The following is an 18,299-nucleotide window of genomic DNA, read 5'->3' on the forward strand; positions in this document are numbered from 1 at the left end:
CCCTGGCGGCGGAAGTCCCGCCCTGGGCCGGGAGCGGGCCGCGGGTTGGCCTCGGGACGGGTCCCGCACGGCGCGGCCGCCGCTCTCGGGGCGGGCGGGGCGGAGCGCTGGCTCCACGCGAGCGCGGATCCGCCTCCTGCTGCCGCTGCCGGCGGCGCGGGGAGCGGTCGGGACCCCGGTTCTGGCCCCGGTCCCGCCGGAGCGGCGCCGTGAGGGGTGGGGTGAGGTGAGGCGAGGCGGGGCCGCCATGAGCCGCAGCGAGGGGTCGGGCGGCGGCCGCCGCCGCGTCCTGCAGGTGAAGTTCGTGCCCGACGAGGAGGTCCTGAAGCACATCGCCGACGACACAGGTACAGCCGGCCCCGGGCAGCGGCCAGCCCGGCACCGCTCCCAGGGCGCGGGGAGGGGGCTCTGAGCAGCCGCCGCGGCCCCCGGGAAAGGGGCTCTACAGCACCCAGGTCGGGCCGCAGCAGGACGAGGCCTCCGGGGTCGAACGACCGCCCCCTCCGCGGTTGGTCCCTGTCCAGCCCGGCACAGGACGGGCTGCGGGCGGGGCGGAGCGAGGCTCCGCGTGGTGGGTGCTGTAGGGGAGTTTCGCTGCAGTTTTGACTACTTTTAAGGTTTGGAACCTTTGTGGAGATGCTTCAAACTTGCCAGTACAAGGCACAGAGCATCCGAATCAGACACTGCCGGCCCTACTTTGAGCAGAAGGTCAGACACACGGTCTCCAGAGGGGTCGCAGCCTAAATTCTCCCACGCGTGTTCTGACAGCCTACAGGCAAGGTATTGTCCACTTGCTCCCTTCCACCATGAAGGACAGGGCATGGCAAGTACCGTCCCCTTTGCATGCAGTGCTGTAATGTGCGAGTCACTGTCATTTTGCCCAAATGATGGAAGCTGGTGTGTGCTGAAATGAGTGTCTTGTCCTTAGGAACTGCAGCATTTGTGGAGAACGAGGGACTAATGGTTGTAGGGTCAGCTGCTGACCAGGTCTTCTTTTAGCAGGACATCTTAGCGTTGTATTTGTTATAACAGCAACTTGGTCTCTGAGTTGGGTGGCTGCATACTACTGCAGTAGAAATCATGAAATAGCAGAGGTTAAAGCTTTTATTGCAATCCTAGGTATCAAAGTACGGAAGGACAAGCCTCAGCCGAGTATCAGTTTGAAGAGATTTGTGAAGAAACTTGAGAATATTTCAGATGATGAAGCTCAGGAGATCCTAGAAGAGAAGAACTATGTTGCTACTCTTGGAATATGTACCCAAGGTATTAGCAGGAGAAAATGTAACACATCTGTGACTTAAGGAGATTCTTGCAGTGTCAGGGTTGTACAATGCCAGTGAAATTGCTTTTGAGGGCTGAACCAGCTCTGGCTGTGGTTGTGGTAACAGGCAGAGGAGAGGATTATTATTCTAGGATTTTATTATGATATTTATTTTATAACACCTGCAGTATAAAGAGAACCAAATAGCGAAATATTGCATTCCATATTTCTTGGGTTGGGAATATATCAGTGCTTTTAAAATAGCTGCAGGTAACATTTCTTTTCGCAGATCCAATGGGAAATGGCACAAGTGTAAGTGGTGGTGAAGTTTACTCATTTCAGACTCCCAAACGCTCCAGTAAAATGGCAGAGCTGGGTATGTTTTGCTCTTTTTTCTTTCATTCTTGCTCCGTCTATGGTCTTTTTTTGAGTATTCTTATTTAAGTGATTTGTCACTTCTTTTTATGCAAAAGATATAATTGCATATAATTGCAGTATTTCAGTACCTTTTATCGGTCTTTGAATCAGTCTTCATCAGAAACAAAAGCACAGGGCTAGGACAAAGCAACGACATGATGGGGGTAAGAAATACAGATGATAAACACATAAGAAAATGTAGAAGTTTCTTAATGCTGGGAAAAAGTCTGCATGTAAGTGCCAAAGGATGGTAGGGTTTTTATTTGTGTAATTTAGAAGGATGTGAGAATATCCTCACTACGTAGCAGAGAATCAAACAAAGGCTACATTAGCTTTGTGTGTCAGAGGATTTCTACTCAAAGTGTCTGAGTGTGCTTGCTGGGCTAACTGGACTCTAAGTTCACAGTCCTGCAGAAAGTTGCAGTTCTGGAGAGGGTGGACTCTTTTGGTTCAAATAAGATGCTTGAGGCCTGTTGTCACCATTTCTTCTCACTTGAGTATGTCCAACACTGTCTGAATTTCATTAGCATTTAGCTGTCACAGCTACTGATACATCTTACAAAGGATAATCCGAAGGAGAGGGTTTTGGTGCCTCTTAGCTTCTACTGTGTCTTGGGAAGTTGTGTCTTTCTTATCTTACACCTCCTTCTGCAGCAGAGTAGGTTTCACTGGTGCTCTCTCCTGGAGCCAAGTCAGTTTGAAAACGGGAAGTCATACAATGCTGGGCTGTTAGTCACAGTGTTGTTCCATACAATAGGCTGTTGGTCCTGCAATGGTAGGGACTGTTTGCAGGTTATGGGGACCTTTCATATTCAGATCAGTCCTTTGGCTTCAGCTTGTGCTGATAAGTAGTACAAAGAGGTAAATAGTTCCTCCTGGGCAACTGATGTGTTTGTTATACCTGATGCTTTACTATGTCCAACTGAGCAGTTTTAAAGGGCTAAGTGAGCCTGGCCAAACATCTCTCTGATTCAGACGTGATCTCCCAGGCAGCAAAATGAGCTCTGCCATTGCCTCAGCCATACTTGTAAAATTAATTAACTGACGAGTTCAGTCTTTGAAAATCTTTGCCGAGGATTACATTCACCATTAGGGTTAGAAAAAAAATGGAAGTATCTGGTGCACTTCCTGCAATAGCTAAGGAATTAATACTTAGAGAGCATTTCCAGTATATGGCTCCATGCCTGACTACTCAGATCTGGAAGTTTTGTACCTGACATGTGAAACTTCTTCCTTTTCCCCTCTTTCCTACAGCCTCTGAATTAGCCCACACACCAGAACAGAGTGTGGCACCTGATCACTCCAAGGGCCCTGGGAAGACAGCAAAGACACCTCAAAGTAGCAGTAAGTCCTATGATGGCTTCAGCAACTGAAGCTGAGTGAATGGCAGTTATGTTTCTATTGGGTTGGTGGAATGAATGCTTGAGTGCCAGTTTCTGTCATGCCTGAGTGTTCTAGTCAGCTTAACACCATAGGCTGAACTGTTTGGTATGCATGGCCTCTGCTTCACCTGAGTGTCAGATTTCTTCTGCCCTGCTGCTCTAGAGGAAACAGGAGCTTCTTTCTCATCTACTGCTGTGACATTTAAGGACTTCCTCTGCATTTAACAGAAATACTTGCACTTGAGAGAGTTATGAGTTGGGTTTATGCGTTAAGCAGCAACTAGGTAGGAGTGTGGGGGTGTTCATGTGTAAATTCACACTTTATTATATAATATTTAAGCACCCAGTGCTGCAGGGAGAAATACAGGTGGGAGAAATCAGTGCAGGTCAGCACTGGCAAGAGCATGTGCCTTTGTGCTCAGAAGTGGAGTCTGATGTGCTCAGGGAGAAAACATTACCTCATTTTTCTGCCTCTTCCCTCCTCCCAATGGCCTCCCAAAGCTGTGACCAGAATTAAAAGCTGCCTTCTGTGGTAATAACATTGACTGTTGTGTGAGTCGACACAGGCAGGCAGCTGGAACAACCACAGACTCTTGGCTGGAATGCAAAGAGTAAATTTACTTCCATTACCTCACTAACCACAGGTTCCCTGAGGCAACACCTGGGCAGAGGCGCACAAGTGGAGGTGGTGTAGGCACCAAGTGGAGATTCAGGCACTGTTTAGTCCAGTGCTAGAGAATCACCTGAAAACCTGCTGTTCAAACTGGTTTATCAGTGGCTTCTCACATGTGTATAGTTTACCACCGTGCTGTGATTTTCACTGTGTTTTGATCCTCTCTGTACCAAGACAGGGAGCTTGAGCCTCCTCATTCACTCTCCCATTAGGGTGTCTCCAGGTCTAGCAAGCACCTGTGTTATCTAGACACAGATGCTCTACTTCTCAAAGCATACAGAGAGCCAACAGCAATATACATGGTATATGTGTTTTTCTACATTGCTACTTGAGTCTTTGCTATCCCCAGCTGCAGGGTCACTTGAGCATATTTGTAAATCTCTGCCAGTCTTCTACTTTTAACCCATTCCTCCCAACAATTGTCTTTGTTCTCTCCTTGCCTACCTGTGAGGAGGTAGCGTCAGGGAGCTGATATTCTGGTGCAGCATACTTTTGAATAGTGAATGCCTGGTTTTCTGCTGGATCACCTTGCGCCGCTGTTGAAAATATGCAGTACTCTGTACAATGCTGTTTCTTGTTTTTCAGAACATTCAAGTTCAAACAAAGAGCAGCTGAGGGTGAGTGATGACTTCAGCTTGGTTGGATTTTGGTTGGATTTTTTTTTCCCCCTACTTTTAAAACTTGAGGTGGCCAGTCGTACAGTTCTGGAAAGGAAAGACCTTGAAAAGCCTAATCCAGCCACACAGGAGTAACTGAAATGAGAACCAGAGCTGCCATTAATGACGACTATGGGGTTTGGAGTCAGTGGGCAAATAGTGGGTTTGACAGCTTAATTACCATGGGTGGAAACTATTTCCTTGCATCACACAAGTGAGGATGCTCGACTATCCCTTAATACACAGTTAAACTCATAGCTTTCCAGTTTCTCACTAAAGGAAGAAAAAACCTTAATTGTAAGGAGTGCTGTTAGAACAGGAGTTCAAGAACTGTGGTGCTGTTCAGTTTCTTACTTTAGCATTGGTTTATAAATTGGGATAACGGGGGGATGTAAGTTGATGTTGTGTTTTGTGATGTTACAGAGAGATACTGTCCAGAACTGCCAGTTGTGGTTATAGAGTGGAACAGTTGGCTTTCTAAAATGGTATAGCATCATACACAACTTTTCTGGAATAAGGTTCCAGGATGAGATATGCCTGAAAAAGAGATGCTGTTTTGGGATGCCGTATTCACTCCCTGATGATTTCACATCCACTTTGTCAGGATCAACAAAAGTGTTTCCTAAGTGTTGCAGACTTGATCCAGTGTCCAAGTCAGGCATGCGCTTTACACATATGTAAGGAAAATGTACCACTACAATGTGATGAGCGCAGGCAGCTTGGGTTCCTTGTGCTGTACTTCTGGGTTTAGTATGCTGAGTGGTCTTCTGTCATTAGGGTAGTTGTTTTCATAGAGGGACTTCCAAAGGACTTTCAGTAGACAGCATGGTGTGGAAGATGACTGCTGTGGGGACCAAAGCATTTTCAGTTTGTCATTGCTTCAATTTGACTCTTCCTGAGGGACCAAGATTGGCATCTTGGTTGGAGATTTCACAATTTTGTACCCTCCATCTCAAGACATGAGTTGAAAGAACTAAGCCCCTTTTGGAACCTGATCCTGCCTCCCTCGGAATGGCAAAACAAGAACTCTCCATACTTACTGCCTCTGCTTTCCTAGTTTCATGTGGGCTGAAATACTTTGGAAATGTAACCTGATTCTACTCTTTGCTTGGCAGAGGGCTGTTTAGAGGAGAGCTATGCTTCTTCTTCTAATGTATGTTTTTTCTTTGCTGTTGCAGAGTAAAAAGAAAGAATTTGTGTCAACCACACCTTACAGGCTCAGAAAGAGGCTAGCAGGTAAGGATCAGCCTTTGCAGTTAGCTCCCACAGTCAGTGAGGCTGTGCTCAGGAGAGAGTGTTTTTCCTGGTGAGCTTCTGCCTGTAGTAGCAGTGTGACTGAAGTAATCTGCTTCATCCTGCAGAGAGTGTAGAAATGTCCTTATGTTGACCTTTTCCCTACAACTGATAGTTACTAAGGTAAGGGATGGAAAGGTTAGAAGCACCAAGTTGCCAAACTTCAGTAACATGATCAAAAGAGACAAAACTTCCAGTTATCTAACCTGTGCTGGCACTTAAATGTGGCATAATTGCTTGAACCAGGTCATAAAACTTTTTGATGATGGCTGGGACATCCATGGTAAAGTATTCCAATAGTTATTCCAACAACTGGTTGGCTATACATGCTCAGAATGAATGCATAGGAGAGTTTAGTACACGGTGTTTCATCTTCTGTTTCTTTTGTGTTGAGAGACCAAGACTGAGCCAGATTTGTCTGCGCTCTTCAATCAACACTGCTAACAGAGATATTGTACAAAACCTTTTTGCAGTGTGACTTAAAAGATACTCAGCTTGCATGATTGGCATTTGGGAAAACTTATGCAGAGATTCTAAGAGAAATAGGGAATTCCACTGTCCATTTTTATGGTAGGATTATGTTTCTTAGTTGGTGTCAAGGAGCAAGCTTTACTTAACAATACTTTGTGATGCTAGAACTGGGAAAGAAATGACCATGTGTGTTTGCAGTTCTGTTAAGCATTGATTTTACCTTTCTGTAAAAAATATTGAGGATTCATATGCTTGAAAAACTTCTCGAGAATGTGTGTGAGATGGTGCAAAATGGATTACATATAAGAAGTCGTTCCTAGCTTTTAATCGTAAATTTATGCTTTAGCTCCAGATTCCTGTTTGGAAAGTGAGAGTGAATATTCTGCTTCCTGCTCAGAGGAGGAGGATGAAGAAGATCAGCAAGAAGTCAGCACTGTTTTATCAGGTCAAAAGACCCCAGCAAAAACTAAGGCTGCACCTACACCTCCTCCCAGAAACAGCCTAGCCAAAAAAAATAAGGAGGAAAAGATGGTGAGTGTGCAAAAATTCCAAGCTAGCAAACGCGAAGGGATGTGTAGTGACAGTAAGCTGTCAGTGACCACACCTGACTGTGGAGAAGGACTGCTGGACTCATTTCAAATCAAACCAGCTGGGTTGGCTTTTGCAGTACTTCTGAGCAATCCCTGTTGGACAGGCATCATGGGAGCCTGTGGGCTAATCCAGTCTGTATCCTTAGCAGCTTCAGAAGGAGAGGTTCTAAGATGTCCATGAAGCATGAGACCTTGTATTGATAAAGGATGAAGGAATTGATTCCTGTAGCACCAAAAGAAGCACACATTACTGTTCTGGCTTGGTGTTCAGCCTAATTATCTTATTTCCTTCCAGCATCAGGGATCCTCATACTGCCTTAGAATTAAGTGTTGTGTTCTCTCTCTCAGAATCTCTTTTCAGTCTCTATCTTCAGGAAGGAATCATCTGACTAGGTTGGCTTTGGCAGAATGCTACTATAAAAGCCATTTTTGCTAATATTTTCTGTCTTTCTCTTCATCCTTGTGCTATGTCTCATATCGGCCATCTTAGGGAGAGGCAGGAGGAGTGTGGCTGATCTTGCTGTCCTTTTTACAGAGCAACCTGATGGAAGAATACTTTGAAGCTCACAGTAGTTCCAAAGTGCTCACTTCAGACCGAACGCTGCAGAAGTTGCGGAAAAGAAGGTTGAATCAGGTACGTTCACAGTGAATAACACAACTCTTGGAGCTTTTGATTTCTTTGATAAAGATTTCCCTCTTCAAAATTTCCTGATGTTGCTATTTTCACTTTATTTCTGCTTGTTACATGCTCGGTGGTAACACTGGTTTAGATAGCATTTTAAGCAGTATGTTCCCTTCTGCTGCTCTGAGCAGGGACAGTGCCCAGTTGTTTGAATATGAGACAGTAGGGAAAATGCAGGGAGGAGAGGTTACCAGAAGAGGTTAAAATTTGCTTTTGAGGGAGGAAAAGAGGGAGAAGCACAATTGTAGAGACCTGTTTTAAAAATTATCACCAAAAGAGTGCTTTGTCAATGAAATAATATGGGGAATTACAAGCCGTCTTGACTATTTATGTGTAGAGGAAATAGAGAGCTCTTTTAATCTGAACACTACTAGGTCAAGCTACTTGCAGGACTGGGACAGCTCAAAATGTTGTCACCTAGTTTGTTAGATTTAGTTTGTTCCTTTCCAGTTTCTAGTAGACAGGAATCATCTAATTGTGATGACTGAATTACTTTATTTTTCTTACTTCCGTGAGACAGTTCAAAGCAAGGAGTGGTACCCTACATAGACAGGTACCCAAGGACAGGTGCCAGGGAAGTGTGTAGAATATTTGGAGTTCTTGTGTCCATGACTGCTTTTTGTGCCCATTTATGTTGTAAAAGATGGCATATATGCAGACTGCCTGATGCCTGCTGTTGTCTGGAATTGCTGCCCAGAGGAACAGCTGCCCAGAGAACTTGTATTCTTAACAAGTTCTTTTGTAACAGCTCTGGAAGGAAATCAAGGCTTTCAGTGTTAAATCTACTGCTTACTTCAAAATAATCGAAGGCTTAGGAGTTCTGTCTCTCAGTGCTTTGTTTGTCTGATACATTGCAGCTGCCTTTCCAGCCTAAACTGTCTTCTGTTGCCAGGGAGTGGAAAGCAAAGCTGTTAAAATGGAAGAGAAAGGGAGGTCAGGGTAGATTTGATGCTACTTATGCTGCCATGCTGATTAAACATGAGCATCACAGCATACCTTTAAAGCTGAATTATTCCTTTGGTTCTTGGTGCTTTTGAAATAATACTTTTTCTACATTTAGCTATCAGCTGCAAATTACTTTCTTCCTGCTTTATTTCTTTTTTAAGATGATGGGTTTTTTTGAGCATTCTCTTGTAGTGACAAACATCTGAACCTTTGCTGAGCATGTTGCTAAGCCTTTGCTCCCGTGAGCAGGGATGTGATATTGGCACCTTCCTGGTGCAGTGCTTGGGGCTGTGTAAGCTCTGAGTGTGCCTGTTATTCCTGTAGTGGTTTTCCCGTACTTGGCAGAAAGACAAAAAACACAGTGTGATATCTACTCTAGTCCTACTCTGGCTGTCATTTCACATAATAAGTTTACTTAATCTCTGTTTTGTGTCTCCAGTAGCAAAATTGTGCTTAGGGGGTCTTCATGGAAAAAAGAAACAACCACAAATTGAGTGCACTGACAATGAAAACTATTCTCCCTTGCTAGAAAGCATACTAGAGGGTGTTTTTAAGGACTCCAGATATGCCTTGTTTCTTCTCTGCTTTGAATGACTGTCATCTCTTTCTCAACGTAGGAAACACTGCGTGATCTTCTGACAAAAGCTCCCCTTGCCTATGCTGCTGAAATTAAAGAACTTAACCAGCAACATGAATCCTTGTTTTCCAAGTGGATGCTGCAATTACAGTAAGTATCCAATGAGAATCACTAAATAAGCCTAGTAAAAAGGCACTGCCAGTAAACTTACCCTTAGTCAACAATATCCTGTGGGTGAATTAAGGAGCGACTTCTTTTCTTATGATTGATTGCTTAAATTTAAAGGTAGGTGACATTAATGTAGTTCAGTGCTTCCTGCAGACCAAATCATATCTGACTAACTCCTTCAACTGAATGCCTGAAGTGCAATGACGTTGCATTCTACCTGGCTAGTTTGCCTGTGCCTCTCTAAACCAATCTAGAGGGCATTCACAAACAGGGAACATGAATAATGAGAAAACAGGGAAAGTGAATGATGAAAAAAGTGTCCTTTGTAAGGAATTGGTTTTGCTTACAGCAGCGAGCTGGTAGTGAGTAGCCCACCACCAATTTCTTCAGTCTGTGGCCATCTCCAGTGGTGTAGCAGTTAACTTTGAATGCCTGTAGTACCTAATTATCTGGGCACAAAGAAACCTTAATGCTTTTGGAAACATGGGAACTATAAATTTTATTTGGGTTTTTGTGTGTCTTCATGGTGAGGAGAAAAGAGTGAACATTCAGGAAAGCAAATGGAACTATAGAGAGCTGTGAGATTCTGAAGTGCCTTAGAGAAGGCAGACCACCAGCTCTGAAGTTAAGTGCTGAGGCTGGAGCCAGTACTGGTGAGGAGAAAGCCCCTTGGAAGCTTTGCAAGGGAGTGGAGTATAATGAAATCTGTGATCCATGGGGAGTGACAAAGTGTATGAAAAAGACATAAGCTGTGAAAATTGGAGAGTTGCAAGAGGAGGGGTTCTCCATGACTCAGCGATCTGGGCAGATGGTTAGAGGTGAATGTGGCAGGGCAGAAGGAACAAATCCTTAGATGGCACTGCAGGCAGTGACAGCTGTTGAACACCTTACCTTTGCCCAGTGCTTTTTGAGTAACCTGATAAACTTCTTTCTGGTCAAGATGATACTTTTCGTGCTTCTCAAAACTAAACAAAGCTTTGTGATTCCTGTGATGACCTACCCTTAAGAGTAAGGAAGCTCTTAAGATTCAAAAATACTCATTGGTCAAAAGGAACAACAAAAATCAAAGCATCCACAAACAATCAGAGAGTTTTATTAGTACATTACTCACATGGCATGAAAATTGGTATGTTAGTCCCTGACTTACTATACAGGCATATGGCAGTGAGTTCTGGATAAAGGAGTAGGGTAGAAGGGAAAAGAGAAATTAAAGAGGTTGATTAGAAAGGGAGATTAAAGAATTAAAGAAAAAAAGAGAGGAAAAGAAAAAGGAAAAGAGAGAGAAAAAGGGATCATCAACCTTTGCTCCAGGATCCATGTGGCTGATGGGATGCTGATCCTGGTCTCAGCCCCAACCCAGCTGAGGGGATGCCGATCCTGGTTTCAGCATTGATCCACCTGGTAAGCAACGATCCAGCTGCGTCGGTCCGGCTGATGACATGTCCGGGGTTTGAGGGCACTGCCTGGGCTTGGGGGGTACCTTTTCATGGGCAGGTTTGTCCCTTTCTATGCTAATTAGTTATGCACAGTCCGTTCTTTTAGGCCTTTCTGGAAGTGGGTCAAAGGGCTTCGGGGGTCTTTTGTAGTTCCAATCCCACCTTATAGTCCACATCCACTTCCTGCCAGCCATTCCTGCACTTGCACTGTACTGTGTTGTGGTTCAGAAAAGTGCTGCCCTGTCTCCACCTAGCCCCTTTTTTCCAGCCAAAACTTGTTCTTCCTCACGGTGTGTTAATACCAGTAATACTTGGTTATTATCAACAATTCTTGTCTGTTACTATTAACAGTCCTTGGTTGGCTTCACAGCCATCTGGTTATCAATGTTTGAGACATACACATTAGCCAGTTACCTTCTGGGAACTGAGACCTCAAAATGATTTCATTTCAGACCACTGCTTATAGGGTGGCAAGAGAGTGGGCTTCAGTCATATTAATTTTTTCATCCTGGCCGCAATTTGAGTCGGTAACCTTCTCTGAAGGTTCAGCAACTGAAATATTATTCCACTGGGGTTGTTATTCAGGCAAGAAAAATAAGTTTCCAAGGCTGCTTGTTAAAAAACCTGTGCTCATTAGACATCACTAGTTCCTGGGAACAGACAGGGTTTCTGATAAGTTAGAGAGGGGCTTAGTCCAGGTGCAATTTGCAAAGACCAAGGCCTAATGAGCATTTCTCAGATCATGCTCAGATCCTGAGAGAGGAGTGGATGTGACTAAAGCCAGTTTCTCTGGGATTCTGCAATTCCCTACCATATTCTCTTTGCGCTTTCCTGCCTCTTTTTCTGTGGAACAATTAGGATAAGAAATATGTATGAGAATAGAGTAATTTTGCTTTGAAATTGCACCTGTGGATCAGAGTGGAAAATCAGCATGAAGGCTTGCTTTTTTCCTTGTCGTTGCTGTGACCCCTGGTAAACATTTATTATAACCACTGGTGAGGAGATACATGTGAGTGCTGGTTACATTTGTAACCTGAAGTTTTAGATGTACTATCACGTTCTTAGTCAATACCATTTTCTTACATAGATGTTTTGCTGAATTTGTGAGCCTCTAGGCTGTTAAAAGGCTTCTTTTAGTAGAATGGCACATACCACATTTCAGATTCCTTGCAGCTCATCTTATTTATCAGCTGTCAGCTGAAGGTAAGCCTGGAGTTGACAAAATGTGAAAGTTTTTAGAGGCAAGATTGCAGTGGATCATTTTGCTTAATAAATGTATGAACCTAAAACCAGACTTGTACTTTTTTGATTCAGTGTATTTTGCTCACTTTTCTGCAGCTTGGGTTTCAATATCGTGCTGTATGGACTGGGCTCAAAGCGTGATTTGTTGGAGAAGTTTCGTACGTCTCTGCTCCAGGATTCTGTTCACCTTGTAGTTAATGGATACTTCCCCAGCATCACTGTGAGATCTGTAAGTGTGGGAAAAGCTTATGGCTTATGTAATCATCCTGTTTTACAGATACCTCTTAAGTCTCTCAGTGTAAAATATTAAGGAAGCCTGCTGCATCCTATAGCAGCAGGCTCTTGAATGAAGAGCAGTTCCTCTCTCTCTTAAAGAAATTATCCTGTGCATTTTCCAAGGAACTGCAGTAATTACTAGATACTTATCACTCTGAAGCCTTATTTTATGTCACTATTTTGAAAAGGGGTAGAATTTTTTTGTTAATGTTGACTATTTTGGGGATTTGATGGTAAAAATTGGATTACCTCCCACACGAGAGTCAAGGGCAGTTTCAGATTTTCTACACTTCAGTGCCAGATCCCTTCATAAGGGACACCTGTTTTCTTTTTCAGATTCTCAACTCCATCACAGAGGAGGTATTGGATCATATAGGAACCTTCCGCAGCCCCCTTGACCAACTTGAATTCATTACTAAAAGGTTTAAAGAAGGTAAAATGACTAATCTATACATTAAAATATTAGAGTTTACTTGCTGTTAGGAGGGCATTTCTTTCCTCATAGTTTTCATATGTGCAATCACAGTTTCTTAGTGTATTGTAACTGGTATACTTCCTTGCTTGTAATTTATGCAACATATATGAAAACATATGCACCAGAAATACGTGTGCACGATCCCAAGCTGTTACCTCAGTCAGTGTTTTACAGCAGGACAGCAGTGTCAAACAAGCAGGTTAGAATTGGTTTCAAAAGGAAAATTAAACAGGTATTCCCACATGGAATGCTTGCTTGAAATACTTTTGAACATCTCTTTTACTGCTTTTATATACATATTATATACATTGCCATGGAATCTTATTTGTGCACGGCATTGGTTTTTCAGTGTTTATATTTTGTTTTGCATCATTACCCATCATGTCTGGTGGGACTAAGTGAAAAGACTGGTGAACAGCAGTATGCACCTTGATGTACATAAATCAAGTACACTACAGCTGATCTGACTGGAAATCTGAGGAACCTTTGGTTTTCATTGGCAGACAAGTATGTATTCATTTGCACAAAAACTGGTTGTAGTTCCAGAATTGTTTCTGGACAGAGGAAACAGCTGTTCCTAGGGATAAATACAGCAGCAAGAAACTATCCAGAAATTTTAGCATCTGCCATTTGCATTATCCAAGCTAGGTCTTTGTAACTTTCTTTCAGGACTCAGTGGGAAAAATTTCCAATGAAGTTAATGTGTTTTGGAGCCAACCCTTTATAGGAAATGCATTTTCATTATGTGAGGAGGAGCTTAAAGATCTTAGTCACGTAACTCAAAAGCAGCTGAACAAACTGTGCTTAGGCTTCCATTCTAAAATATATTTTAATGATCTTGAGTTGCAAAGAAATGCATAGCTAAAAGGGCAATTCACAGTAAACCTGTGACCAAGTGGAAAGTGGATTATAACAGAAAAGCTTAAACTGAAAAAAACAACTGTAGCTGTGATGACAACTGTGATACAGTGAATTGAGAAAAATCCTTTTAGGTGCTCAGAAAAACCAAGTATGGGATCAAAGTAAGCCGTAAAAGGAAAGTGATTTGATATTGGAGTGATGTATATGGAGCCTGATGGAGTAGACTTGTCCTGTGCTGCACTGGGAATGGGAAGCCAGCTTGTGTGCAGTTTCTTTGATTGGTTCTCTGCTGTTTTTTCTGACTTTGCAGATTCATCTTTAGAGCTCTATGTCCTCATCCATAACCTGGACAGCCAGATGTTAAGAGGAGAAAGAAGTCAGCAGATCCTTGCACAGCTGTCATCTCTGCCCAGTGTTTACCTCATTGCCTCTATTGATCACATCAATGCTCCTCTCAGTGAGTTCCCTGATCTAGCAAAGAGAAGAATCTGCATTCTGCTTTGGGGCTGCTGTTTCATAACCTCGTGTATTACTGTTGATTTGTAGAACAGTTCTTTTGATGTGTGTATAATCCCCATGGGGACTATGGTGGTACTGAACCAAAACTGTATAAAGATACTGACAAGTAATACTGATCATAATATACAAATAGATCCCTAGCTTCTGGCACCCTTTGATTTTAGGGACTTACTGAATTAGAAATTGGATGTTATGTCTGTCATTGCAACTTAACAATTTTGTTTATCAGGCAGTGTTGGGGGCAGAACAGAAGCTTCAGACAAAGTTGATTAGAGAAGCCCTCCCACTGAGCCATGAGGTGTAGATGGACCCCCCCTGCTTTCTAAACTCGTCCTCAGAGAGGAGTCTAGTTGTGGCTGGACCCAATCTTAGTGCCAGACTTAGTAGATAGTTTATGTCTAAAGGATTATATTAGGTGTAATTGAACTTTGTCTCACAGGATTAAGGATGGCAAACCAAATACATAAATAAATGTGGTTTTTTTAAATTAAGATGATGACTAGACTAAAAGATCTTAATCAGAATTATTTAGTACAGAGTATAGGTGGCTATACTAGTACAGTGCACTATTTTTGAAGGAATATTGAAGCACTTATATTAAAGCTAGCAAAAACAATTATTAAGTAGAGATTGATGTTACTTACCCATACCAACAACTGTGGGCAAATCTCTTTAGTTCAGCCTTGAGAAGTAACTTCGAGGAGCATCCCCACTCAAGGAAGGAATCTCCACACACTCTGAGAAGGGTATTGTTCAAGCTGGTTTACCCGCACTCTGGGCAGAGCATCCAGCTGCAGCTGGTTGCACACTGTTGACTCTGGAAGGATTTACAGTCTATCTATGAAACTGGTATGGAAAAGGGATGCATGCAAATGTTTTGTTGAAGAGAAATTGTCTTGCTGGAACAGCAAGTATCTGGGTCTCTGTACTGTGAATTTCACAAGCATGCATAGTTTCCTCAGTCCTACAGTAGAACTATGTACATTTTAATATTGCTTATTTAACACCTTAGAAAAGATAAATCTCCCAATTTTGTCTGCTTGCTCTTTTCTCTCTGTCTAGTGTGGGATCAGGCAAAGCTGAGTCTCTATAACTGGCTTTGGTATGAAACAACCACATTTAGTCCTTACGTGGAAGAAACATCTTATGAGAATTCGCTTTTAGTACAGCAGTCTGGATCTTTGGCTTTGAGCTCCCTCACGCATGTCCTGCGCAGTCTCACTCCCAATGCCAGGTAAGACACTCTTACACTTCGTAGTAGCACTTGCTGAGGACACAGTCCTTACAATCCATTTCTCTGACAACAGTGTTGAAGATGAAGATAGCAGGACCTGGGTTCCAGTTGAGTGGTTACTTTAAATAAAGAGCATTTGGATAGCAAACCTTGTCCAGTGATAGGATTCACAACTAGGTCTTTGTGCAAAAGGGCACAAAGGTGGGGGTTTTGGGTTGTTTCTCAATTACTATTTTTATTTTGATTTTCTCCTTTCCTCCTTTCAATTAGGGGGATATTCAGATTGCTTGCTCAGTACCAGCTGGAGAAAAAGGACAACCCATCTTACCCAGGTAAGTACCCACCTTTGCTCATCTGTTTGGGGTGTTGCCATTCACAGCAGCCCTGGCTTTTGGTATGCAGGTTACATCTCCAGCAACAGAAGTGCTACAGCGGTCGGCTCAGTGTCTTTCTAAGTGGCACTGTGTCTGACTGACAGGAAATCAATAGACTGGCTGGTTCTGATGGATCTGCTCTCACTGTTGTCTGCTTTGATTCTTAGACATGACTGAGACCATTCATGGGGGGCTGTGGAGTTAAAAAAAATTAAAATGAAGTCTATGAATTTGCATAACTTGCACCTAAAGGACCAGGGAAAGATAGATGATTTTTTTCCCATGCTGCTCCTGTCTAGGTGGCTTCTGATGTATCCCTGCTATACATGTGGAATATTCTGTCACCATCTGTAATAGGTGCTGCAGTGGATATGAATAACTTTTTAATGGTAAAGAAAGTAAGATAGAGTTGGAAATTAGAGAGATTAACCATGTTGGAAAGTGCATTTAAAGTGCTATTAAAATTCCTTTAGGCAACAGTGTGACTGGAATGTTAATTCAGTGGTTTTCCATTAATTACTAAAATATTAGCTTGGATGTGTACTTGAAAGAGGTGATGTTACTGTAGGCACTGTGGTCTGAGCCAAAGCAAGGCTTTCAGGCAGAGAAAGTATGTGGCATTAGACCTGGAATATTCTGACAATCTTACCACTTTCCATTTCTTGTTCTTGACTTTTTCTGTCTCCAGGGCTGTCTTTCCAAGACTTTTACCAGCAGTGTCGGGAGGCTTTCCTTGTGAACAGTGACCTGACACTCAGGGCACAGCTGACAGAATTCAGGGACCACAAGCTCATCCGGACCAAGCGGGTGAGTTGAGGGAAGAATATAATTCTGGATTTTACTTTAAATCACTTTAATATAATAATAATAAAAAAATAATAAAACCACTTTAAATAAAAAAGATGCTTAATTGCTACTAAGTGAGGCTGTATTATTTTAAACACCTAGGAACTAGCAAGGGGCTGAAATTCTGTAATTGCAGCTCTTTCCATGCCTCCAATTTGTCAACACCCTTTACATGCTGTAAAAATGCAGCGTGCTTTGGTTACTCAGCAACCTACATGTCTCTTCTTCCTGAAGACTGTGAGAAATAATGGACTGTGGAGCCTGCCAGTCTGCTGCCAATAGTTAGCTCTATTTTCACAAGAAAAGAATGCAGACTCATCCTAATAATGAGGCAATATAGCAGTACTAGATATGGTGAGCTGTGTAGTGTCAGACTAGCACAACACACAAGAAGATTTATCCTATACTGACTTTTCTCAGTATTTGTGCATTTCCAGCATTGCTCTAGTGAAATATTTCTGGTTTTTAGTAAAGTAGTCCTTCAGAATGCTGGCCAGCTCTCGTCCAGACTGCAGATAAATGCTAGCATTGCAGTGCTGTCTGGTGGCTTGCCTTGTCCTTTACACTGCTGTTAACAAAACGTGTATGTCTGTCTGTTCTCAGGGAGCTGATGGTGTGGAATACTTATTAATTCCTGTGGATGACAGTACCTTGACCGACTTCTTAGAGAATCAGGATGAAGATGCGTAATGTCTCTGTGTTCTCAAAAGCATCTATGGCAAATGCTCTCAAGGGCTGCTGGAGAGGGGCCTATACTCAGATCTCTCTTCTTCCAACCCCACGGCTGCTGGACTGAAAAGTGTTAATTCTAATGAGCCATGCTCATTGTTCAGGTGGTTTGGAATGATGACTTCTGTAAGCACAGCATCTCTTGTGCTGTAGTTGGATTTGTCTGCTTTGTCTCTTAGCTCAGATAACGCCACCTTCATATCTGTGCAGCCACTCTTACAGCCAGAAAAGCAAACTCAGTAAGACTGTGCCTTCTGCTCTCTACCTCACCAGACATGAGGGTTTGATTGGAGCAATGTACTTGGGAAGCGCAAGTCACAAGATGGTCACGGCTTTAGTTTGTACTCGTGGTGCAACTTTTGTCAACTGAGTGCTTTCCAGTACTCCTTTACCATTTAGACAAAGCTAGCTTCCAGTGTATGAAGAAGCCAAGATTTAAAATGCTAGGAGACCTACCTTGATTGCATGAGGAAAGGAGAATACTAGTGGGTTTGGGATGCTGTGGGTAACTTAGTAAATTCTGGCAATAAAACTGAAGGACTTGCCCCAGACCTACATCCTTTTATAAGAAGATTTAGATGATCTAAATTGTGATAGACTCAAGTCATTACCTGCTATTTTGCAAGGTGCAATCCAGAAATATGAAAAGGCTGTGAAGCTTTTTTGTTTATTTTTTTAAAGCTTGATTGTATATTTGTATTTTTTACATCAGGAGTGTCCGTTGATCCTGAAGGAGGCCTTAAATGCCACTTATAAGCTCTCCCTTTTTTTAAGCCCTTAGGAGGTTGGGAGACCACTGAAGTTGGACATCTTCACTTTTTTTTTCTCAGTTATGTGAGAGGAAGCTCTATACTTCCATCAACTGTATTCTGCCAGCCAGACACTTCAGGGATTCTGTATGTTTAACATTTGGTAGCCCTGTTACAGCTCAGTGTTGTAATAGTTTAGACTATCAAATAAAGTACCTTATTAATTTTCATTAGCTTGTCTTGTCTTCCACAATCTTTTTATGATATAGGAAGATAGAGATCCTTGTGGCAATTGTGCAAAAGCCTCATCTTCATTACTATGTCAAATATCTGAGCAAATCCTCATACAGCGGGCAGAAGATTTCAAACTACTTAGTAAAAATACTTTACATTGTTTCTTATAAGGTATCAAAATTAAGAATGGTTTCCCTGCCTTTTAATAC

The 18,299-nt window shown here is 42.7% G+C and overlaps 1 protein-coding gene across 2 annotated transcripts; it reads left to right on the forward strand.

Moving 5' to 3' along the window:
• Window positions 1–93: 93 nt before the first annotated feature.
• On the forward strand, window positions 94–18,086 carry ORC2 (origin recognition complex subunit 2). Of its 2 annotated transcripts, none has more exons than XM_051787093.1 (16): window positions 94–347; window positions 1,120–1,263; window positions 1,551–1,637; window positions 2,933–3,022; window positions 4,319–4,350; window positions 5,568–5,625; window positions 6,500–6,684; window positions 7,279–7,377; window positions 8,988–9,097; window positions 11,890–12,022; window positions 12,406–12,502; window positions 13,716–13,862; window positions 14,987–15,158; window positions 15,429–15,490; window positions 16,221–16,339; window positions 16,982–18,086. In XM_051787093.1, the coding sequence occupies exons 1-16, from the start codon at window positions 248–250 to the stop codon at window positions 17,066–17,068; spliced, it is 1,722 nt and encodes a 573-aa protein (XP_051643053.1). In that variant the 5' UTR covers window positions 94–247; the 3' UTR covers window positions 17,069–18,086. The 2 variants fall into 2 exon arrangements, with proteins under 2 accessions (XP_051643053.1, XP_051643054.1); XM_051787094.1 differs by lacking the exon at window positions 94–347 and adding an exon at window positions 523–780.
• The last annotated feature ends 213 nt before the right edge of the window (window positions 18,087–18,299 follow it).

Source organism: Manacus candei, unplaced genomic scaffold (assembly GCF_025592945.1).
Source record: "Manacus candei isolate 608988 ecotype Guabito, Panama unplaced genomic scaffold, ASM2559294v1 h1tg000023l, whole genome shotgun sequence".
Lineage (NCBI taxonomy): Eukaryota > Metazoa > Chordata > Aves > Passeriformes > Pipridae > Manacus > Manacus candei.

Coding starts and splice junctions, on each gene's coding strand:
- ORC2 (XM_051787093.1), top strand. CDS start 248: ATGAGCCGCAGCGAGGGGTCGGGCGGCGGCCGCCGCCGCGTCCTGCAG. Junction 3,023..4,318: donor AAAGACACCTCAAAGTAGCA/GTAAGTCCTATG, acceptor CTTGTTTTTCAG/AACATTCAAGTTCAAACAAA. Junction 15,491..16,220: donor GGACAACCCATCTTACCCAG/GTAAGTACCCAC, acceptor TTCTGTCTCCAG/GGCTGTCTTTCCAAGACTTT.